The following is a 22026-nucleotide window of genomic DNA, read 5'->3' on the forward strand; positions in this document are numbered from 1 at the left end:
CCCCCCCCCCCCCCCCCCCCCCCCCCCCGGGGAAGAGCTAAGAAAGAAAGAAAAAAAATCAGCTATTGCCACCAGCTAATTAAACGACGTGTGCGCAAACCTCTTAAGACACAAAAATCCAATTCTGTTCTTAAAAAAGGTAAATTTTATTAATAAAAAAAAGAAAGAAAATACATCTGGGAACTTGGGCATTTGCTAGATTTAAAAAAAAAACCTACAAGAATTAAGCAGCAAGAAGAGCTTTCTTGAGGTCCAGCTTAAAGGTTACAAGCAAAACAAAAAGCACCTGGCGTTAGCACAGAGGAATCCACAAGCCATAAAGAAATAAAAGAGAGAAACCTAATCGCGTCTTCCTAGACATTTCCTGACCTACTTACATATCTGGGGTTTCAAATGAGTAGTTTCTAGGTATGATACTGATGGGTTTTCATGCCTGGCCCAAGCTTCTTACAACATAACTGCTGCCCTGTCCCCTTCTCCCCAGGAGAACAACCACAGACAGACAAAGGGCAAGTTTTTCCTCAATTTTAAAAAGTTCTAGCCCTCCCATTGGCTCTTTTGGTTGGGTGCCCACTCCCTTCCTTTTACCTATGCAAGCAGTGAGACTTTTAACCCCTTACAGGTAAAGCAAGTAGAGAACAGCTACTAAGAGGTATTTTATAGCTAACTGGTTGGTTGGGTGTCCATAAAAGGGAGCTACCCATCCACCCCTTTCATTTTTCACAGGGTGTAAAAGAGCTATTTCAGCAGGAGTAGCAAGTTACACAGCACAGGGAAAATTGTTGTAAGCATAAACAATAAATATCAGATATGGATAAATTTTGAATTCGACCATCAGCTTCAAAACAACAAAACACACAGAGTGATGATACCGAACTTCATTCAACAAGTTCAACCACCGTAAGGGGTGAAGAACACCAAGGAGATGAAGAGAGTAAGAAACATAAAGCCGTTATTAACCTTGCAAAATTTAGAAAATATGAAGACAACTATTTGAATTTCAGTTTTATTTGTTCTGGAAGTGGAGATATACCTCAACCACAGTGTGTAATTTGTACACAAATACTAACCAATGAATGTTTGAAACCCTCCAAATTACAGAGACACTTAATTGCAAAGCATGACATGCATAAGGATAAGCATCGTTCATTTTTTTGAGCGAAAGGCCAAGGAACTGCTTGATACTAACGGAATAATGAAATTCTCAACTACTGTGGAATAAAAGCTTTTAAGATCATCCTACATAGTGGCGCATAAAATTGCTCAAACAAAAAAAATCACATACGATTGCTGGGACTTTGATAATGCCATATGTTATTGAAATAACAAAGGAAGTGTTTGGGGAGAAGAAGGCCAAGGTACTGACAAAAATACCAGTGTCAAATGTCGGATCACTTCTGTGTCAGAAGACACAGTTTCTCAACGTATTGATCGGCTGCATGTCAATGATTTTGCTTTACAATTAGCTGAATCCACAGACATTTCACAAATGTCTCTTTACTTGACAATGTTCAATATGTGTGGAATAAGGAAATAAAGGAAGACTTTTTGTTTTGCAAATTAGCAGATTAGCTGGACTACTTGCATCAGGGTCTGCCCTGATGGAGCCGCAACGATGACTGGAAAGCATTCCAGTGTTGTTTACGCTATTTGGACACAATGTTTGTTTTTACACTGAGAGGTGCTTGCTGCAAAAAATACTGAACCAGGTCTTCACAGTGTTCTGAACACAGCAGTAACACTCGTTAATTTTATTAAATCCAGAGCAACAAACTCCAGGTGTTTTGTTGCACTTTGTGAGGAAGTGGATACAGAGCACCATTCCTTGCTCATGCATACAGAGGTGAGATGGCTATCTCGAGGCAGAATGCTTCCCCATATATTTAATCTCAAGGAAGAGTTGTGTACTTTCTTAGCTAATACTATTCATTGACGTACCAAGTCCAGATGCAGTTCTTGGCACACTTCCCTGCATCTTTGGCAATTGTTTCTGTACTGTGGCAGGTGTTGAAAATAATATGTAATTTATATTTGTCCTTGTTATAGATTGCAGTATCAGAACACCAGCTAAGCAGATTGTCATGAATTCCTCCCACAATCACAGGTTGCATGTGGCTTGTGCTAGATTTTTTATCAACCCAGACTAATTTTCCACTTTTGTTTTTCTGTTTCCACAGGCTGCCTTGTATCGGCTCAGTGGGGATTGGAATCCTTTACACGTTGATCCTGGTTTTGCTGCTCTTGGAGGTGAGCTTTGAGGAACACTACCTTTTTTTTTTTTTTTTTAAATAGTGCTAGGGTTGGGAACGATTTAGTATTAGGTAAAAATAATATTTTTAAGTTTGTCATTTAGTCAACACATTTGAGGGATTTTGTAAAAAAACAAACCTACCCCATTACCTTTTAATGTCGCTTCTTAAAACTTAACATTAAATGTTCCCTTTGTCAGTCAAAATAATGTGCAGCATTACACTTTTTTTAATCATTGCTGCTTTTGGTTAGTTTATGTACAATCTTTTTCCCCCCTGAAGGAAAGCTGGTCTTCCATCTTTCTGTTGGAGTTCCCTTGCATCCCATTCTGCCACTCTCCCTAGTTTTCTCTTAACTTAAAGTCTATAATCTGCAGTTTACTGTCTTAGTTCAAAAAGTTGATGTGATACCCTTTTGAAACCACTTCTACAAAACTGTTCAGAGAACTGCCATTAGCCCATAGAGTTGGTCAGCTTGATAATTTCACATGCCAAACTAAGTAACACCAGGAGTTATTTGTTGATGATATTGTCTGGGGTGGAATGTAATCTAATTACCTAAGAACTATGAGTTTTTACAAACATCTTACTGGTAGTACAGAAGTGCCTTTGCTCAAAGAGATAAGTGGTAGTGTGTACAAGCCCTCCCCTGCCCTTCTGTGTCTCTATAAAATAATATTTGCATGGATATTGAGACATATTAGCATGAGAGTCCTGTAATTCCCCCCCCCAGTGTTAATACACCAGATTCCCATCCTCTCCTCATTCAGATCCCTCCTAAAGACTCGCTGCTTTCAAAAACACTAGTGCATGTTAGTATTCTCTCCACCTCAACAACGAAAAAAGGAAACACCTAAGTTAACACCAGGGCCGGCTCCAGGCACCAGCCCACCAAGCTGGTGCTTGGGGCGGCACCTGGAGGGGGGCGGCGCGGCGCTCCGGCCCCCGGGGAGAGCGGGGCCACGGCCGGGCTCGCCGCCCTCCCCCCGGCGCTCTGGCCGCCCTCCCCCCGCGCCCTCCTCCCGGCCGCCGGAGGGAGAGTGGTGAGCCTCGGCCGGGGCTCGCCGCCCTGCCCCCGGCGCTCTGGCCGCCGGGGGGAGAGCCGAGCCCCTGCCGGGGCTTGCCGCCCTTTCCCTGGGGCTCCGGCCGCCCTCTCCCCCCCCCCCCCCCGCGGGGGGGGGGGCGGGCCGGAGGCTTTTTTGCCTGGGGCGGCAAAAAAGCCAGAGCCGGCCCTGGTTAACACTGAATCTCCCAGTGCATCTTGCTATAGCCGTGTCTTTCTTTTAGACAATAAGCGTCTCAGGGGGTAGGGGCTTTTATTATTGTGTTTTGTACAGCACTGCACTGATTGTTGGTAGTTTATCTTTATTGGTTATTTATTATTTGTTGTTAAATTTCACTACAGTCCTTGAGGAGATTCCACTGATCCACTTAATTGTGGGATTTGTGTTGCTCAGCTGATGATGATAATGCAGGTTGGATATTTAAATAGAGTCCTACAGTTCCACTCAGAATGGCCTTGGGGAGAGACTATTTTCTCTGTGAGTAAGAGCCTGTGTTGTTGAGGCCCAATATTAAGAAAACATCCTTACAAAAGAAAAGAAATCACAGATGGCTCTACTCCTTTGCTGCCACAAACCCAGACTTGCACATAGTGCAAGTAGTCTTTTGAAAAGCCAAATGAACGTGGTAGCTGAGAATATCTGTTCATTTGACAGAACCTAAAGAACAGCCACATTGCATTTGAGACAAGGATTTGGTCAGTTCCTTACCCCCATATGTGTAAATTAAATAGAAACATATTGAACAAATACCTGAAAAGATTTTCAACAAGTGTTCTCTTAAATTTTACAGTGAATTTGCTTTGGACAAGCGCACATCCTTTTTGTTTTAGATTTAAATTTCCATGAGCACTTTAAATGATCAAGTTTTTCTTTCACAAATGCATACAGAAAGCAAATGTTAAGCTTATGTGCTTAGGCATTTGAGGATAATGAATTTGAAACTCACAAATATTGTCACAGAAGGGGTATTTTTATATAATATCTATGCACTTGTGTGGTCCCCATAACTGTACCATCTGGGCACCTCCCAAGTATTCAAAAATAGAAATAATACTGCTCTCTCCCATGCTTCCTCACTTTTATCCTAGTTTGTAGGTTATTGAGTGCTTGTTAGTATTGTCGTTTTTGTGAAGAAAGCAATGAAGGGAAGCAAAACTGAAGAAATTAGTTTTGCGTTTAGCACTGAAAGTGGTTTCTCTCTTGCATAAATTAATTCCATAGTTTAAGTTCAGCTCTTGTGAAAGTTCTGTCTCCTACACCCATGAGCTGCCTCATATTGAATGACTGATTCACTGTTCCAGTACAACATTGCTGGCATGGGAGGTTATGATTATGAATTGCAGGACCAAGACCTCGAATTGGACACTTGAGTGGGGAGTCAGTTTAGAGAGAGAAGCATCAAGGTGATGTTCACACTAACCTGTATTCCTAAGCAAAGAGGCTTCTGCATTTTGTACCTGCTGTAATGTTTTCAGGACATGGAACTTCATTCCTCCCTCCTCTGTTTGCTTCACTGGCTCCCACTCCCAGTGTCCTTGCATGTATGAATTGTGATGATCAAGCCTAAAGGTCAAAGTCAGCGTCTGATAGGATAGGTTTCTTCTTCTGACTAGGTAGATGAAACTGGTGTCTCTTTGCTACATGGCTATTTGTGTAGCTGTTAGCACTGAGAAATCCAAAAGAGACCTCAAGGCTTCAAACTGACAACAGTCCGAGGTACTCGATGTTTTGATGGGGGCAGGTTCTTTGAAGTGCGTCTCTCATCCTACCAGTATCACCTTTGTCTTGCTTGGATTCAGCTTTAACCAGTTGCATTTCATCCAGGCCAATTTTGGGTAGGCAGTAAGAGAGCTAGAAGATAATGCTATTGATGTTTGGTGTAAAGGACGCACATATGCAGACTTGATTGTTCTCTTCATATTGGTATTGTACCCATTTCTGCTGTGATGCCTACATATGTGCCAATGTACAGTAACGAAGCTGAGGGGTGGGTATGTGTATGATGTATATCACACACACAAAATTACATTAAAAGAACATTATTAAGGTTGCAAAGTCAAGCAATACAATCAAGTTAGGAAATGCCAGAATAAAGGTTGCCTGGGCTTCTTGTCTCAGTTCCATTCTCCTTGCCTATTCCCAATATCCATTCTTCAGGCTTCTCATCTCATTCCCAGTCTCCTTGCCCTGCCAATCCTAGGCCTGGTCTACACTAGGCGTTTATGTCGAATTTAGCACCGTTAAATCGAATTAACCCTGCACCCGTCCACACCACGAGGCTATTTAGTTCGACATAGAGCTCTCTTTAAATCGATTTCTGTAATCCTCCCCAACGAGAGGAGTAGCGCTAAATTCGAAATGGCCATATCGAATTAGGCTAGGTGTGGATGGAAATCGACGCTAATAGCTCCGGGAGCTATCCCACAGTGCACCACTCTGTTGACGCTCTGGACAGCAGTCCGAGCTCGGATGCTCTGACCAGCCACACCCCGGGAAAATTTGAATTCCTTTTCCTGTCTGGGCAGTTTGAATCGCAGTTTCTGTTTGGACACCGTGGCGAGCTCAGCAGCAGTGGCAAAGATGCAGAGCTCTCCAGCAGAGATGGCCGTGCAATCCCAGACTAGAAAGAGGGCCCCAGCATGGACTGATCGGGAAGTCTTGGATCTCATCGCTGTGTGGGGAGATGAGTCTGTGCTTGCCGAGCTGCGCTCCAAAAGACGGAATGCAAAGATCTACGAGAAGATCTCTAAAGCCATGGCAGAGAGAGGATACAGCCGAGATGCACCGCAGTGCTGCGTGAAAATCAAGGAGCTGAGACAAGGCTACCAAAAAACCAAAGAGGCAAACGGACGCTCCGGATCCCAGCCCCACACATCCCGTTTCTACGAGGCACTGCATTCCATCCTAGGTGCGGCCACCACCACTACCCCACCACTGACCGTGGACTCTGAGGATGGGATATTGTCCGTGGCCGGTTCCTCCGACATGTTAGCGGACGGGGAAGATGAAGAAGGAGATGAGGAGGACGAGGCAGTCGACAGCGCTGGCACTGCTGATTTCCCCGACAGCCAGGAGCTCTTCATCACCCTCACAGAGATCCCCTACCAACCGTCCCCCGCCGTTACCCCAGACACAGATTCAGGGGAAGGATCAAGCAGTAAGTGTTTTAAATATCTTAACATTTATTTATAACAGAACTTGCATATTTTAAATATTAACAATAGCTAAAGTGCTTTCAAGTATGTAAACTTTTATTTATAACAGAACAGGAAGATTTGAAATATTAACAATGGGTAAAGTGCTTCTAAATATGTACACAGGAAAGTGCAACAAAAAGGGGAATCTGAACAAAGGGTTTCATGATTACTGTGTCTTTGGCCGCTTCAATGTATAGTCCGAACCATTTTAAGAAAATTCAACAATGTCCGCTTCATGATTACACTGCCCAAGACGCTCCACTCTTTTGTCCCTCCAAGGGCACCTAACCCAAAAACTGGTCGATGTGTCCGGGGATAGAGGCGAGATCCCCCGGGGAGAACTCCTCATAGGCCTCCTGCAGGTGTCTTTCCAGCCTAATTATCAGGTTCTTTGGCAGGAAGAGCTTATTAGGCCCCCCGTGGTATGACACGTTTCCCTGCCACAACGCCAGCAGGTATTCGGGGATCATGGCCTTGCACAGCATAGCAGCAAATGGCCCCGGTTTCTGCAGGCTGTCCCGCAGCATCCTCTCCTTCTGGCTCTCCGAGACCCTCAGGAGGGTGATGTCTGGCATGACGCCCTGTTTGAATTAGGAAGGGGAAAGTTAGTATTGGGACTGCTTGCCCGTTCCTTTACAGAACTGCAACCGCCGGTTTACAGCCGCGAGGGGCTGGGACAGGGGCAGAGTTCATGCTTGCAGGATTGCTGCCAGCAGAGACTCGCATTGCTTTCTATGTGAAAGGAGGCCAGTGCCACTCTTAAAGTTTTAAGCAGCCACAAGTCTACGGCTTACCATGTTTGCCAGCTAGACAAAGTCCGGTGTCCTGCCCCGCTCCTCAGCTCGCCACAGCAAGACCGCAGGCACTGTAGGCGAGGGCCGAAAATTCGACCTTGTCCTCAGTGCGCGTGTGATAGGTGCTCTGCATGGTCTTGTTCACAGAGCAAGACTATGTTCTCTGTTCACAGATACATTGATCTGTCTCAGGAATTCACTCCCTTTTTCCAATTCCCACAGCCACATCTGCCCAGAGGCTAGCGCACATTAGGAGGAGGAAGAAGAGGACACGGGAAGACATGTTTGCTGAACTAATGGGATGCTCCCGAGCACAGGCAGCCCAGCAGACACAGTTGAGGGAGAACTTGTCCCAAGTGCACCGGGCAAACATGGAACGGGAGGAGAGGTGGCGACAGGAGGACCAGCAGGCGACTCAAACGCTGCTTGGACTAATGAGGGAGCAAACGGACACGCTCCGCCGCCTTGTGGATGTTCTGCAGGACCGGAGGCAGGAGGAGAGAGCCCCGCTGCAGTCTCTCTGTAACTGCCCTGCCCCGCCACCAAGTCCCATACCCCCCTCACCCAAAGTCCAAACACGGAGGGGCGGCAGGGGCCGTGAAAACTTTCACTCCACCCCAGCGGACAGCAGTAGAAGGCTCTCATTCCCCAAAATCTGAAAAGTCCTTTCCTACCCGCCTCACACAAGACCCCGTCCAAGTTTCACCTCCCCGTTCCATGTGTGGTTGTTAATAAAAAACACGTTTCTGTTCATTACTGTTTCCATCCTCTTCTTTTGGAGGAGAGTCTGTCTGAAGGGGGGGGAAGGGGCTTGGTAATTAGACAGGACAGTCACCTTTAGCAGGGGGCAGGCCCAGCAGCAGGGCACATACACAGTGCAGTGACTAGTTACCCTGGTCAGTCTGGGAGGTGGCTTTCATGTTGTGGGGGGGGGGGGGGGGGCGGGGTTGCTCTGTGACTTTGTGGCGGGGGAGGGCAGTTTAAAAGCATCATTAGCATCACAACACTAAACCCAGGTTTAAAACATTCCCGCGAAAAGAGTAATGAAGACAACGGTGTTCATTAGCAAAACAGAACAGATTTTATTTTTTGGGAAGGGGGTGAAGGGGGTAACTGGGTAAAGAAACGGGGGCAAGTTCAGCTTCTGTGTCCACAAACTTAAAAGTCACTGGGTACCCTGCTCAGTCCTGGAACTGGCTTTCAAAGCCTCCCGGATGCACAGCGCGTCCCGCTGGGATCTTCTAATCGCCCGGCTGTCTGGCTGGGCGTAATCAGCAGCCAGGCTATTTGCCTCAACCTCCCACCCCGCCATAAAGGTCTCCCCCTTGCTCTCACAGAGATTGTGGAGCATGCAGCAAGCTGCTATAACGATGGGGATATTGGTTTCGCTGAGATCACAGCGAGTCAGTAAGCTTCTCCAAGTAAATACCAGTCAGGGCTGCTCGCATGCGGGTGTCCTTGCGCTTCAGGGCAGGGGACAGCAAGTCACAAAGTTCCAGGAAAGTCCCCTTCCGCATGCGAAAGTTTCGCAGCCACTGGGATTCATCCCAGACCTGAAGCACTATGCGGTCCCACCAGTCCGTGCTTGTTTCCCGGGCCCAGAATCGCCGTTCAACAAAATCCACATGTCCCATTGCAAACGCGATGTCCTCGGCGCTGGGTGTCGTGGTTTCTGACAAGCGTGTGCTACTCTCGGAGTTCAGGTCCTCACCGCGCTGCCGTAGCCTCCTCGCCTGATTTCTCTCTATCTGCCTCTGGGAAAGGTGGATGATGAGCTGCGAGGCGTTGACAACGGCCACAACTGCAGCGATGGTCGCAGCGGGATCCATGCTCGCGGTGCTGTGGCGTCCGCGCTGTCACTGACCAGAAAAGTGCGCGAACTGATTTCCCGCCGGCGCTTTCAAGGAGGGAGGGAGGGCGGGAGTGACGATTGGATGACGACAGTTACCCAAAAGCACCCTCGGGACATTTTTTTCCCCCAGAAGGCATTGGGGGCTCGACCCAGAATTCCAATGGGCAGCGGGGACTGCGGGAACTGTGGGATAGCTGCCCACAGTGCACTGCTTCCAATGTCGATGCTTTCCCTGGTAGTGTGGACTCACAAAGTCGAATTACTGTCCTTGGTGTGGACACACACGTTCGACTTTCTAATATCGATTGCAAATATTCGATTTAACTAAAATCGAACTACTCTCGTAGTGTAGACATACCCCTAGTCTCCATCCCAAACTCCTCATCTGATCTTTCTCTCCTCCCTCCTTCCTCCAGGCCACTGGCTCACAGTCCTAGTCTCCTTCCCCAGGCTCCTTGTCCAATCTCAGTTTCCCCCCACTCTTTCCCTGGCTCTCTACGTCTCAGCCAGTCCCACTTCCTCACTTGCACCCCAGCTCCCTGTCAAATGTCTCCATTTCTCTGCCGCCCAGTTCCTAGTCCTGGTGTCCTTGTCCAACCAGTCTCAGTCTGCCCCCTCTCTCTAGCTCCTTGTCTGATGTCAATGTTCCTCCTCCCTCCACTGCCATTTCTCACTGGTTCCCTGTCGTAGTGTCCTTGCCCAGTCAGTCCCATCTCCTAGCTACTAGTCATCCTTGCCTAGCCTGTCCCAGGCTCCTTGCCTAGCCATTCCCTCTCAGTTTTTCTCTCTCCTCTCCCATAAACCTCCAGTCTTAGTCTCACCAGACTCCTTATTCCAATGTACTTTTTTCTCTCTTCCCATGTCCAGCTATTGTCCCCTCTTCATATGAATCAGATGGCTTCCTCCTCTACACTCCCTGGATGCCAGCAGGAGTACATTGAGAGGCAGGAGAGACAAGCTCCCTGCTCTTAAGTCCAGTACCTGGTGCATGCCTCTCCCCCCATGGCCTGGAGCAGCCATTACAGGGAAAGTCCAGCTTTGCCCCTGACCTAGAAGGGAGAGTGCTCCGTTGTGGTCTTCATGCATGCACAATCCTGTTGCTGTGAGTGTCTCAAGCATGCTCAGCAGGGACACAGACTTCAGAGATTTTAGCTGTTAAGCTCAAGCTAGTCAGTACCAAGTATGCACGAACTGCCATTTTTTCAAAGACTTATAACTTGGCCACATTTGGGTGGATTTTCAGAGGAATGTCAAAAGTCACATTGCTGACACAAAGACTATCCTCTGCTGATTTTCAGATCCTTGTTCCAGCGCCTAGTAGGGTGACCAAGTGTCCAGTTTTCGACCGGAATACCAGGTCAAAAAGGGACTCTGGTGGCTCTGGTCAGCACCACCGACCGGACCATTAAAGGTCTGGACGGCAGTGCTGTGGCACTAAGGCAGGCTAGTCCCTACCTGTCCTGGGGTACCACGCTGCGGCCTGGAAGCGGCCAGCAGGTCCAGCTCCTAGGCCAATGGGAGCTGGGGGAAGCGGTGTCTGTGGCAAGAGCAGCATGTACGGAGCCTCCTGCCCCCACCCCCGCCCACTAGCACTGGACCTGCTGTCCACTTCCAGTGCGCGTGCAACATGGTGTCAGGACAGGCAGGCAGCCTGCCTTAGTCGCCCCCCTGCTGCGCCGCTGACTGGGAGCTGCATGAGGTAAGGCCGTGCCCCAAGCTCGAGCCCCGGCCCTCATCCCTGAGTCCACCCCCCAGACCAGAGCCTTCACACACACCCCACACCCCAACCTCCTGCCCCAGCACTGAGCCCCTCCAAACCTGGAGCCCGCTCCTACACCCCAAAACCCTCATCCCTGAGCCCACTCCCCAGCCCAGAGCCTTCACACACATCCCACACCCCAGCCCCCTGCCCCAGCCCTGAGCCCCCCCCGAAACCTGGAGCCCCCTCTTGCATGCTAAACCCCTCAGCCCCAGTCCAGAGCCCTCACACGCCCTGCATCCCAACCCCCTGCCCCAGCCCAGAGCCCCCTCCCAAACCAGAACCCCACATCCTCGGCCCCACCCCAGAGTCCTCACCCCCTTCTGCACCCCAATTCCCTGCCTCAACCCTCCTGCATTCCGAATCCCTTGGCCCCAGCCTGGAGCCCCCTCCTGCGCCCCAAACCCCTCGTCCCCAACCTCACCACAGAGCCTGCACCCCCGGCCCAGAGCCCTCACCCCCTCCCACACCCCAACTCCCTGTCTCAACCCACAGCCCCCTCCCACACCCCAAACCCCTCATCCCCAACCCCAGCCCAGAGCCCATACCCCCTCCCGCATCCCAAGCCCCTGCCTCAGCCCAGTGAAAGTGAGTGAGGGTGGGGTAGAGGAAGCCACCGAGGGAGGGGGAATGTAGTGAGCGGGAGGTGTGGCCTCAGGGGAGGGGCGGGGCTAGGGTTTTCAGTTTTGTGCGATTAGAAAGTTGGCAACCCTAGCGCCTAGGGCTGCTAGTGCTGTTCCAAAAAAGGTTGCCAGTATTTTTTTAATGTAGATAAAAATCGTATTTTTCCCTAGCCTTGTTCTCAGAAATGTCTGAACTGTTTTGGCTGAAATTTTCCTAAAAATTAATTCTGAGGCGAACATCCAGCATAGAGAATTTCAGCCCAAAGAGTTAAAGTTGGTAAAGCTGTAAGCACCTGAAAACAGCAACTTATAATGGGACGTGCCAGGCAACCTCAATAGGTAGCGTAACTAGCCCCACCTATAGTCTCCATTCATATTTAAATATATGTATATAATTATAGAAGCTATATATTCATTAAGAAAAATATTCTGTATTTGAATGTCTCCTCGTTTCCATAGATTATCAGCTCTTCAGGACAGGAAGCGTATCTACTTCTGTGTCTTGCGTCGCATATACCATAATAGGTTGCAGTTCTGATTGGAACTTGTGTTACTATAATATAAATAATAAATTATAACAAAGGCTATTTCAATGAGATACTCCCTAGTTCTCTATTTCTGTGTCTCATTTAATGTGAACTAATATTAATAAATATTAACAACAAGTGCAAGGAATGCAAGCCAAAATAGGGAAATATATAAATATTATTTAACCTGTTGAGATAAAGTTGTATTCAAGTTGCCAAGGCCCCATGAAATTCATCCTGGGATACATAGGGAATTAGCTGATGCAATCTTGAAGTTAATTGCTAGCAATTCCAAGAACTCATGGAGGATGCGTGAGGTCTCAGAGGATTGGAGAAGGGCAAATGTAGAACATATTTATGAAAAGGGGAACAAAGAGCACCCAGGAAATTATAGAGCAGTCAGCCTAACTTCAATACCTGGAAAAATACCAGAACAAATTATTAAACTATCAATTGGTAGGTACCTAGGGGATAACAGGGTTATAATGAAAAGCCGGCATGGATTTGTCAAGAACAAATCATGGCAAACCAACCTAATTTACTACTTTGACAGAGTTACTTGCCTAGTGGAGAGTGGGGAAGCAGTAGATGTTCTAAATCTTGATTTTAGTAGGGCTTTTGACACAGTCCCACAGGACATTCTCATAAGCAAACTAGGGAAATGAGGTCTAGATGAAATTACTATAAGGTGGGTGCACAACTGCTAGAGAGATCTTACTCAAAGAGTAGTTATCAATGGTTCACGCTGAACTCAGAGGGTGTATCAATCAGTGTTCCACAGGGCTCAGTCCTGGGTCCGGTACTATTCAATATTTTCATTAATGACTTGGATAATGGAATACACAGTTCGCTTATAAAACCTGTGAATGACCCCAAGCTGGGAGGGGTCGCAAGCACTTTGGGGGACAGGATTAGAATTCAAAACAGCCTTGACAAATTGGAGAATCTGAAATTAACATGTTGAAATTGAGTAAAGACAAATGCAAAGTATTTTATTTAGGAGGGACAACTGTGCAAATGCACAACTGCAAAATGGGGAATAAGTGGCTAGGTAGTAGTACTGCTGAAAAGCATCTGGGGGTTATAATGGATTACAAATTGAATATGAGTCAGCAATGTGATGCAGTTGCGAAAAAGGCTAATACCATTCTGGGGTGCATTAACAGGAGCATTGAATGTTAGACTGCGGAAGTAATTGTCGTACTCTTCATGGCACTGGTGAGGCCTCAGTTGGAGTACTGTGTCCAATTCTGGGTGCCACACTTTAGGAAAGATGTGGACAAATTGGAGAGAGTCCAGAGGAGAGCAACAAAAATAGTGACAGGTTTAGAAAATCTGAGCTATGAGGAAAGGTTTTAAAAACGGGGTATGTTTAGTCTTGAGAAAAGAAGACTGATAACCAGTCTTCCAATATGTTAAGGGCTGTTATAACGAGGACTGTGATCAATTGTTCTCAATGTCCACTGAAGTATGACAAGAATTAATCGTTTTAATCTGCAGCCAGGCAGATTTAGGTTAATATTAGGAAAACCTTTCTAGCTATAAGAGTAGTTAAGCTCTGGAAAAGGCTTCCAAGTGAGGTTGTGGAATCCCCATCACTGGAGGTTTTTAAAAACAGATTGGACAAACACCTGTCAGGGCTGGTCTAGGTTTACTTGGTCCTGCCTCAGCATAGAGGACTGGACTTGATGACCCTTTGAAGCCCCTTCCAGCCCTACATTTCTATAATTTGAGTTTAAAGATGCATATAAAAAGGTAGGCCCTTGAAAAAGGAGAGCAAAACATGTACAGTAAAACAAAAAACTGTGTTTTTGTTTTTTTTTAAACAGGATTTCAGAAACCCATACTGCATGGACTGTGTTCATTTGGTTTTGCTGCCAGGCATGTTTTGAAGCACTTTGCAAATAATGATGTGACCAGATTCAAGGCAATTAAGGTCTGTTCTTGACAGTTAATTTCTCTTCCTTCATTTTTCAGCTATTAAGGAGTAGTTTCTGTTAATTACATTTCCTAAGGTGGAAACAGACTTTAGGTTTGTCCATGCAAACTTACTTTAGATCAGTCTGCTACAATGACAGAGTACTCATTTTGCTTTTACTTAATACTATATGTATTTTCATGGCTGTAGCTAGTAAGTTTCTATAAATATTACTAGTAGGGCTGTCGATTAATCGCAGTTAACTCACACAATTAACTCAAAAAAATTAATTGTGATAAAAAAATTAATGGCAGTTTTAATCACACTATTAAATAATAGAATACCAATTGAAATTTATTAAATATTTTGAATGTTTTTCTACCTTTTCAAATATATTGTTTTCAATTACAACACAGAATACAAGTGCTCATTTTATATTATTTTTATTACAATATTTGCACTGTAAAAATGACAAAAGAAATAGTATTTTTCAGTTCATCTCATACAAGTACTGTAGTGCAATCTCTTTATTGTGAAAGCACAACTTACAAATGTAGATTTGTTTTGTTACATGACTGCACTCAAAAAACAAAATGTAAAACTTTAGAGCCTACAAGTTCATTCTGTCCTATGTCTTGTTCAGCCAATCGCTAGAGAAACTAGTTTGTTTACATTTACGGGAGATAAGCTGTCCGCTTCTTATTTACAGTGTGACCTGAAAGTGAGAACAGACATTCACATGGCACTTTTGTAGGCAGCATTGCAAGGTATTTACGTGCCAGGTATGCCAAACATTCGTATGTCCCTTCATGCTTTGGCCACCATTCCAGAGCACATGCTTCCATGCTGATAAAACTCGTTAAAAAAATAATGCGTTAATTAAACTTGTGACTGAACTCCTTGGGGGAGAATTGTATGTCTTCTGCTCTGTTTTACACCCACATTCTGCCATATATTTCATGTTATAGAAGTCTCGGATGATGACCCAGCACGTTGTTCATTTTAAGAACACTTTCACTGCAGATTTGACAAAACACAAAGAAGGTACCAATGTGAGATTTCTAAAGATAGCTATAGCACTCAACCCAAGGTTTCAGAATCTAAAGTGCCTTCCAAAAACTGAGAGGGATGGGGTGTGGAGCATGCTTTCAGAAGTCTTAAAAAAGCAACACTCCAATGCGGAAACTACAGAACCCTAACCACCAAAACAGAAAATCAACCTTCTGCTGGTGTCATCTGACTCAGATGATGAAAATGAACATTTGTTGGTCTGCACTGCTTTGGATCGTTATCGAGCAGAACCTGTCATTAGCATGGACGCATGTCCCTTGGAGTGATGGTTGAAGCATGAAGGGACATACGAATCTTCAGCGCATCTGGCACGTAAATATCTCGCAATACCAGCTACAACAGTGCCATGCGAACGCCTGTTCTCACTGTCAGGTGACATTGTAAACAAGAAGTGGGCAGCATTATCTCCTGCAAATGTAAACAATCTTGTTTGAGCGATTGGCTGAACAAGAAGTAGGACTGAGTGGACTTGTAAGCTCTAAAGATTTACATTGTTTTATTTTTGAATGCAGTTATTTTTGTACATAATTCTACATTTGTAAGTTTAACTTTTATGATAGAGATTGCACTACAGTACTTAAGTGAATTGAAAAATACTATTTTTTATTTTTACAGTGCAAATATTTATAATAAAAAATAAATACAAAGTGAGCACTGTACACTTTGTATTCTGTTTTGTAATTGAAATCAATATATTTGAAAATGTGGAAAATATCCAAAAATATTTATATAAATGGTATTCTGTTATTGTTTAACAGCACGATTAATCGCAATTAATTTTTTTAATCGTTTGACAGCCCTAATTGCTAGATAATCTGCTTTGACAATTAAATGTCTTCTGAAAGGTTTTTTCTATTTCAATTGATTTTATGCTCTAGACTGCATATTTGGTTACATGCAAATCAGTACTACTGCTGAATGTTTTTATTTAGAAATAAATAAGGCTATCTGAACCCTTTCTTTTTGCAGGTCCGTTTTGTAAAACCAGTCTTTCCAGGACAAACTCTGCAAACAGAGATGTGGAAGGAGGGAAACAGAATTCACATTCAAACTAAGGTAAGAAGAGCGAGACTCAGGCTGTGGGCTTTAGCAAAGGATGTTTAAAGTATTTTTTTTTTTTCTGTGGGGGGGACAAAATGATTCTTCAATCATACCTCTGAAGAAAAGAAGTCTTTATCACTTAACCTCATTTCTCCATCTAATAATAATAGTTTTCTGCTGTCATCAAGATTGCATATGCAGTTGCTGGAAATAACATTGACTATAAGAACCCCCTTAATTTAGGGATTTTTATAGCATTAAGATTGCAAATTAAGTGCATTGTACTGTTTTTGTAAATCTAGCTTTTTATATATATTTAATGATGGAAAAATGTGAAAACTGCAAATGGTTAGCTTCAATACCTCTATCTTAGGCCTTGTCAACACACAAATTTTTATCTGTTTAGCTGAACCACTTTAGCTGAACTGGTGCAAACCTATGGGTAGACGCTATCTTGTTATGGGTTAGCTTAAACCTGTACCGAAGGTCTTTTCTACCAGAAGAGCTGTACCAATTTAACTTAAACTAATTTAAACTAAACCTTAATAAACCTGGTTTAAACCAAAATAAGAGTATCCCCACAATCTTGTGTACTGGTTTAACTAAATCAGTTTAAAATCATGCCGTAAGTTAAACTGGTACCTCTATGTGCATAGACAAGCCCCTAGACATGATTTGAATCATTTTGGGGTTACAGTTTTTCCTTGGCTGATTTCATCAACACAGTAAATGAAACTGCCTATTTCTTGGATATTCTTGCCACTTACATCTTCAAGCTTTTTATCTCTCTTCCCAAACTTGTTGTGTCTGAGTCAATTCCCTTCTCCCTCCTCTCCATCTCATCTTATCAGGCAGTGTAGATTTGTGTTTCTTTCTCTACCCCTTGAGCATCTTGCAAGGGGAAGCAGTGCAGTAATATTAAGCTAATTTATCAAATCAAATATGTGTTTGTTGTGCATGTCTATTGAGGGTTTCTTTTAGTTTTTCTGTAATTTCATATATTATTTCTAAAAGGCTAAGCTGTTAAGTATAATACACTTTGGTTTTTGGTGCTTAGGCTGGAAGTCTTTGGATGCCTTAATAAAATACTATAATGTTCATGATGGCCAGAGTGTGCTCACCACTGTGCATGTATTAGGGGGAAAAGACCCTTCCAACTCTTTCAAGGATCTTATGTTCTGATCAGCAGATGGGCTTATCTCAAAGAAATACGAAACTCCTGGGGAAGGGAAAAGGAACCATGCGTACATTTTGTTCACACACATGTAGATTGCTGAATTAAAGTTCATAGGCTTTCAAGAACAAGCAGCAGTTGCATTACCTCACCTTTAATTATTTTCAAAAGTTTCAACAAAGAATACTTATACATTAGTCCTAAACTTCAGCGAAGCACCAATGCAAATATTAATGTATTCTAAAACATTGTATATAGGCCATCCTATTCTAGGTTTTACGAACCATCAGTAAGGATACAGTTTAGTCACGGAGGTCACAGCTGTCACTGATTCCATGACTTTACCATACCTCCGTGTCTTCTTCTGCTTCAGCTGGGACCATGTCGCTCTGCCCCCCCCCCTCCCCTGGCATGGCTGGAGCCAGGGCTATGCTCCCTTGCCCCACACCTGGGGCTGGAGCCAGAACTGTGTAGGTCCCCCTCCCCGCGCGGCTTCCACCAAGGCAGCAGCTGCCCCCCACTTATTTTTAGTAAAGTCACAGACAGGTCATGGGCTCCCGTGAATTTCTGTGACCTGTCCATGATTTTTATTAAAATAACTGTGACAAAATCTGAACCGTAACCGTCAGTTACTTAATATTGGATTTATTAAGTCAGTTGTGTGGAAAGGTTCCAGGTCAGGATATGTGATTACTAGGCCAATTGGAGGCCTCTGTTTGGATATTTGTGATCTCTGCTTAGTTTCCCTTATCTATTTTATTTTATAGCAAGAGGGAGCTTAGGTACCTGACAGTATAAATTACACATAGTCCCTGCCCCAAGAAGCTTATGCTTTCACATAGAATGCAGTGAAGGAAACAACAAAACAAGAGGGAAGGATGGAGTCTTGTCAGTAAGATTCTGCAGTTATTCAACAACAGGCTTGTGCACAATATTTTTGAACAAATACTAATTAAATGAATCTGTAGCCTCTTTTTAAAGAGGCAATGTCAAGTTGAAATCCAATTCTTAGAAAAAATGAGTTCTGTCATTTTTTATCACTTCACAGCAAAGAATCCATTTTCCTATCTCTTAAAATATTTTAATTTTTCCTTGTTGCTGCCTTAAAGACCCACAAAGGCAGGGGAACAGTGAAACTGACTACACACAAAATGCTGTCAAAAGCATATATGCATAAAGCAAATAAACGGAAAAATAGAGCAAGATCATTTCTCTTTGAACTATTTCAGGGCTTGTTTACACAAACATTTGGTTCACGGTAAGCTGGGATGGGAATCTAGCCTGTCCCTGTGGACCCTGCTGACATGTATTAACAATTTGTTAATGCGCTTTGATCTAGTCTTCTTTGAAACAGGACTAAATCAAAGTGCATCAATGAAGCGTTAATGTGCATCAGTGGTGTCCGCAGAGACAGCTAGTCAATGGTAGGCTAGTGCAGGGTAGATTCATGCCCCAGCTTGCTGTGAACTTATTACTTATGTAAACAAGTAACCTTAGCTGTCGTTTGTAACAACGGAAATACATTTTCAAATAAAAGCATGATTTTTAAGTTGATGGTGTCTTTTTAGGCCAACGAGAAATATCTTTCCATATCCAAAAAAGTAAAGCTTAAAAATTCCTTAGAAAAGAAATTTAATTAAATTGCTCTAGCCCATGCTTGTTAAATACTGTAGTAGCATGCTCTTAGTGCTCATTTGCACAAATAGTCTAGTTGTAGGTAGAATGTCCCAGCATTGAAGCTACGTCCTTGAAATAATTTGAACTGACAATTGAAGATGTAGTGCTCTCCTCTAGTGGATAGAGCACTGGACCGGCACTCAAAAGAACTATCTGGGTTCCATTCCCAGCTCTGCCATTGGCCTGTTCATTGAACCTGGGGAAGTCACATCACTGCCATGCCTCAGTTTGTAAAATGGAGATAATACTAACCTTTTTAAAGCACTCTGAGAGCTACTGAAGAAAAGCGTTATATAAGAGCTATTTTATTTCTGTCCTGCTATTATGGCTTTATCCAGAAAATCTGTGGTGGTAGTTTTAATAGAAAAACATCATCATAATAATATTTGGGCTTTCTTTATGCATCAAAGCAAACATAATTGTTCTTTTTTAGGACTGTTTGTAAAAGCAATACTTTCTAATTTACTTCAAACATTATTTTCCTTTGTTTTTCTCTTTGCTGGAGCTTTTTAAGTTTTGTTTTTTAATCTGTGATGTAAGACATGAGGAAGATCGCTTGGTCGATTTAAAATGTAGCCGTTTTGGTCATTATAACTCTTCTTTCTTTACTTGGCATGATCCACTCAGAATATAAATTTTCTTTTAACAGGTCAAAGAAACTGGAGAAGTTGCCATTGCAGGAGCATATGTAGATCTGACATCAACCCTCGATAAACCTTCAGCTAAAGAGCCCATTAAGGTAGGGGAAAAAGACACTCAGATGGATCAACTTGTGGAGAAGCATACTTATGTTTTACTTTTGAAAGAATATATGAAATACTAGAATTTTGTAGCAGTCTCTCAAGTGATATGAGATGAGTAAACTAGTACAGTAATACACAGGTAAGAGTTATTTAAACTCCTAGGTTCATTGATCTATTTGAGAACATGTCCTATATGGGTGTTCCAGTTTTGAAGTGCTTGGCAGCAATCTCAGCTATTCGGGTGTGAATCACCATGTCTTATACAAAAGAAGCTACTAAGGACACACTAGCAAGTGAACTGGATGGTTGTGTAAGATCCACAGATATGAGCACCTACGTAGCTGAGCTCAAACTCAGTTGCACTGTTAATGGCAGTGCCTATAATATGGGAACTTGTTTTTCTGGTATAGACAAGACTTTGGAGAAAAAATACTGTGTACATTTAGAAATGAGTATCTTTTTATAGATTGAGGGGAAAATGGACAGAAAGACAGAGGAAGAGTTAAAGTCAAGATACACAATAGAGGAGAAGAAAGACGGAAGGGACAAATTAAAAAGAATACAAATAAAAAGGAGTGAGAAATGTTTATTTTGTAGAAAAGGGTTGGAGGCTACTCAAGTGAATAACTCTTACCAAGTTGAGTAAGGGGTTCACAATATAGCTCCTGGTGTGTGTGTATAGGCATTTGCTTTGATGTACCTAGATGATATGATTGTCAGGGTGGGGCAAAGAGTAGATTGTGAATGGGAGAGTTGGGGTGCTTGTCAAGGCCTCTGAAGACCTGAGGATAATACTTCACTACCTCATATGGGGGTTCTGAGGACAAATGCATTAAAGATTGTGAGGTGCTCAGATACTATGGAAATGGAATTATATAATACGTAAGACAGGTTCCTAGAAAACTCTTTCTCCTTACACCTTCTCAGCCTTTCAGTCATGTGGCATATTGGAGAGTCTCATCCTTCCTGTTTTAGATTTCTTTGATGGCATGATAATAAGCCAGGCATAGACAGTCTTGTTCCCCATAGTGATGTTCCATGGTTCTGTTCCCAGATTCATCCAGATTGTATTCAGCACTACTGTGGCTAAATAGTTTGTTTCCGTTTGTCTGCCTCACATTTGCATCTAATCATACCACATCATCCCTATTCTAGTCCACATTTGCAATGCGGATACCTTTGGCAATTGTATACTGTCAGCAAAAATCCTTTTGGGATTGTAGACAGTTTTAGTTTTTCTTTAAGGTTGGTAAGGGTTGTTTTTTTGTATAGTTGTCTCTTAAAAGTACAGTATTTCTACTCCTTATCAGATTTGTCTTTTATCTGACAATAATGCCTATCTATCCCCAAAATGTATAAACAAGTACAATAAAATATGTTAGGCTTAGAATTTAAAGTTCATAGCAATGACATTCTACATTGTATTTCATGCCAAAGTATTGCTAAAGTTCCATTATAGTATATATCCTATATTACGTACAAGAATGACATGAAAAGAATATTAAGGGTACAAAATCAAGCACTCCAAAGTTAGGAAATGCCAGAATTAAGCTTGCCTGTGCCACCTCCCTGCTCTCAGTTCTGGTGCCCAGTGCTACAGTGGCACTCCCATTGTTATGGGGAGCAATTGCAGGGAAAATCCTGCTTATCCCCTGCAGTCCAGGGCTAGATTATGCCCAGTACAGATGGAATGTTCAGAGAATTTAGCTGTCAAACTCTAACACATCTCTAAGCAATGTCTGCAAACTGGGTTTCAGAGGCTTGTAACTTGGCTAAATTTGGACAAATTTTCAAGGAGATGACAAAAGGCACAGCTCTTAGACCAGAGGGATACCTGTGACAAATTTCTAGTCCCTGCTCCAGAGTGTGGAGGTGCTAGAGCTTCTCAGTTAAGTGGTTATAAGAATTTTTTAACATAGGCAAAACAGCTTACATTTCTCTGACCTTGTTCTGAGAAATGGCTAAAGCATTTTTGCTCAAATTTTCCAAAATATTTCAGCCTGAGGCAGACAGCCGTCATGGAAAACTTTGGCCTGAATGGCTGAAGTTTGAAAAAGTTATAAGCAATTGAAAATGATGTGTTATAATGGAATGGGTCAGGCAATCTTAATTTTAGGCAATGCTCATTGCAACGCTTATAATATCCTGTGTGCTATATACACCTACGTACAGTAAGGTGAATAAAAGATATCATGGCACCTTTAACTCTGTCTTAGTCTGATAACACTGCTCTACAGCCAAAATGCTTCAGAAATAAATGTAGTCAAACTTTACTAATTCTGGGTCACTAAGAACGAAAATGATGCTTAAAATTGTTGATTGGCTCTAGTTTTCAAG

The 22026-nt window shown here is 43.4% G+C and overlaps 1 protein-coding gene across 1 annotated transcript in view; it reads left to right on the forward strand.

Moving 5' to 3' along the window:
* HSD17B4 (hydroxysteroid 17-beta dehydrogenase 4) overlaps positions 1-22026 on the forward strand; it is a 114681-nt gene that overhangs the window by 75392 nt on the left and 17263 nt on the right. The window contains exons 18-21 of the mRNA XM_024194445.2: positions 2178-2247; positions 13895-14001; positions 16024-16110; positions 19596-19685. Of these exons, the coding sequence (XP_024050213.1) occupies positions 2178-2247; positions 13895-14001; positions 16024-16110; positions 19596-19685 (354 nt within the window). The remainder of the gene's footprint in view (positions 1-2177; positions 2248-13894; positions 14002-16023; positions 16111-19595; positions 19686-22026) is intronic.

This window comes from Terrapene carolina, unplaced genomic scaffold (assembly GCF_002925995.2).
Source record: "Terrapene carolina triunguis isolate 2854851 unplaced genomic scaffold, T_m_triunguis-2.0 Scaffold69, whole genome shotgun sequence".
Taxonomy (NCBI): domain Eukaryota; kingdom Metazoa; phylum Chordata; order Testudines; family Emydidae; genus Terrapene; species Terrapene triunguis.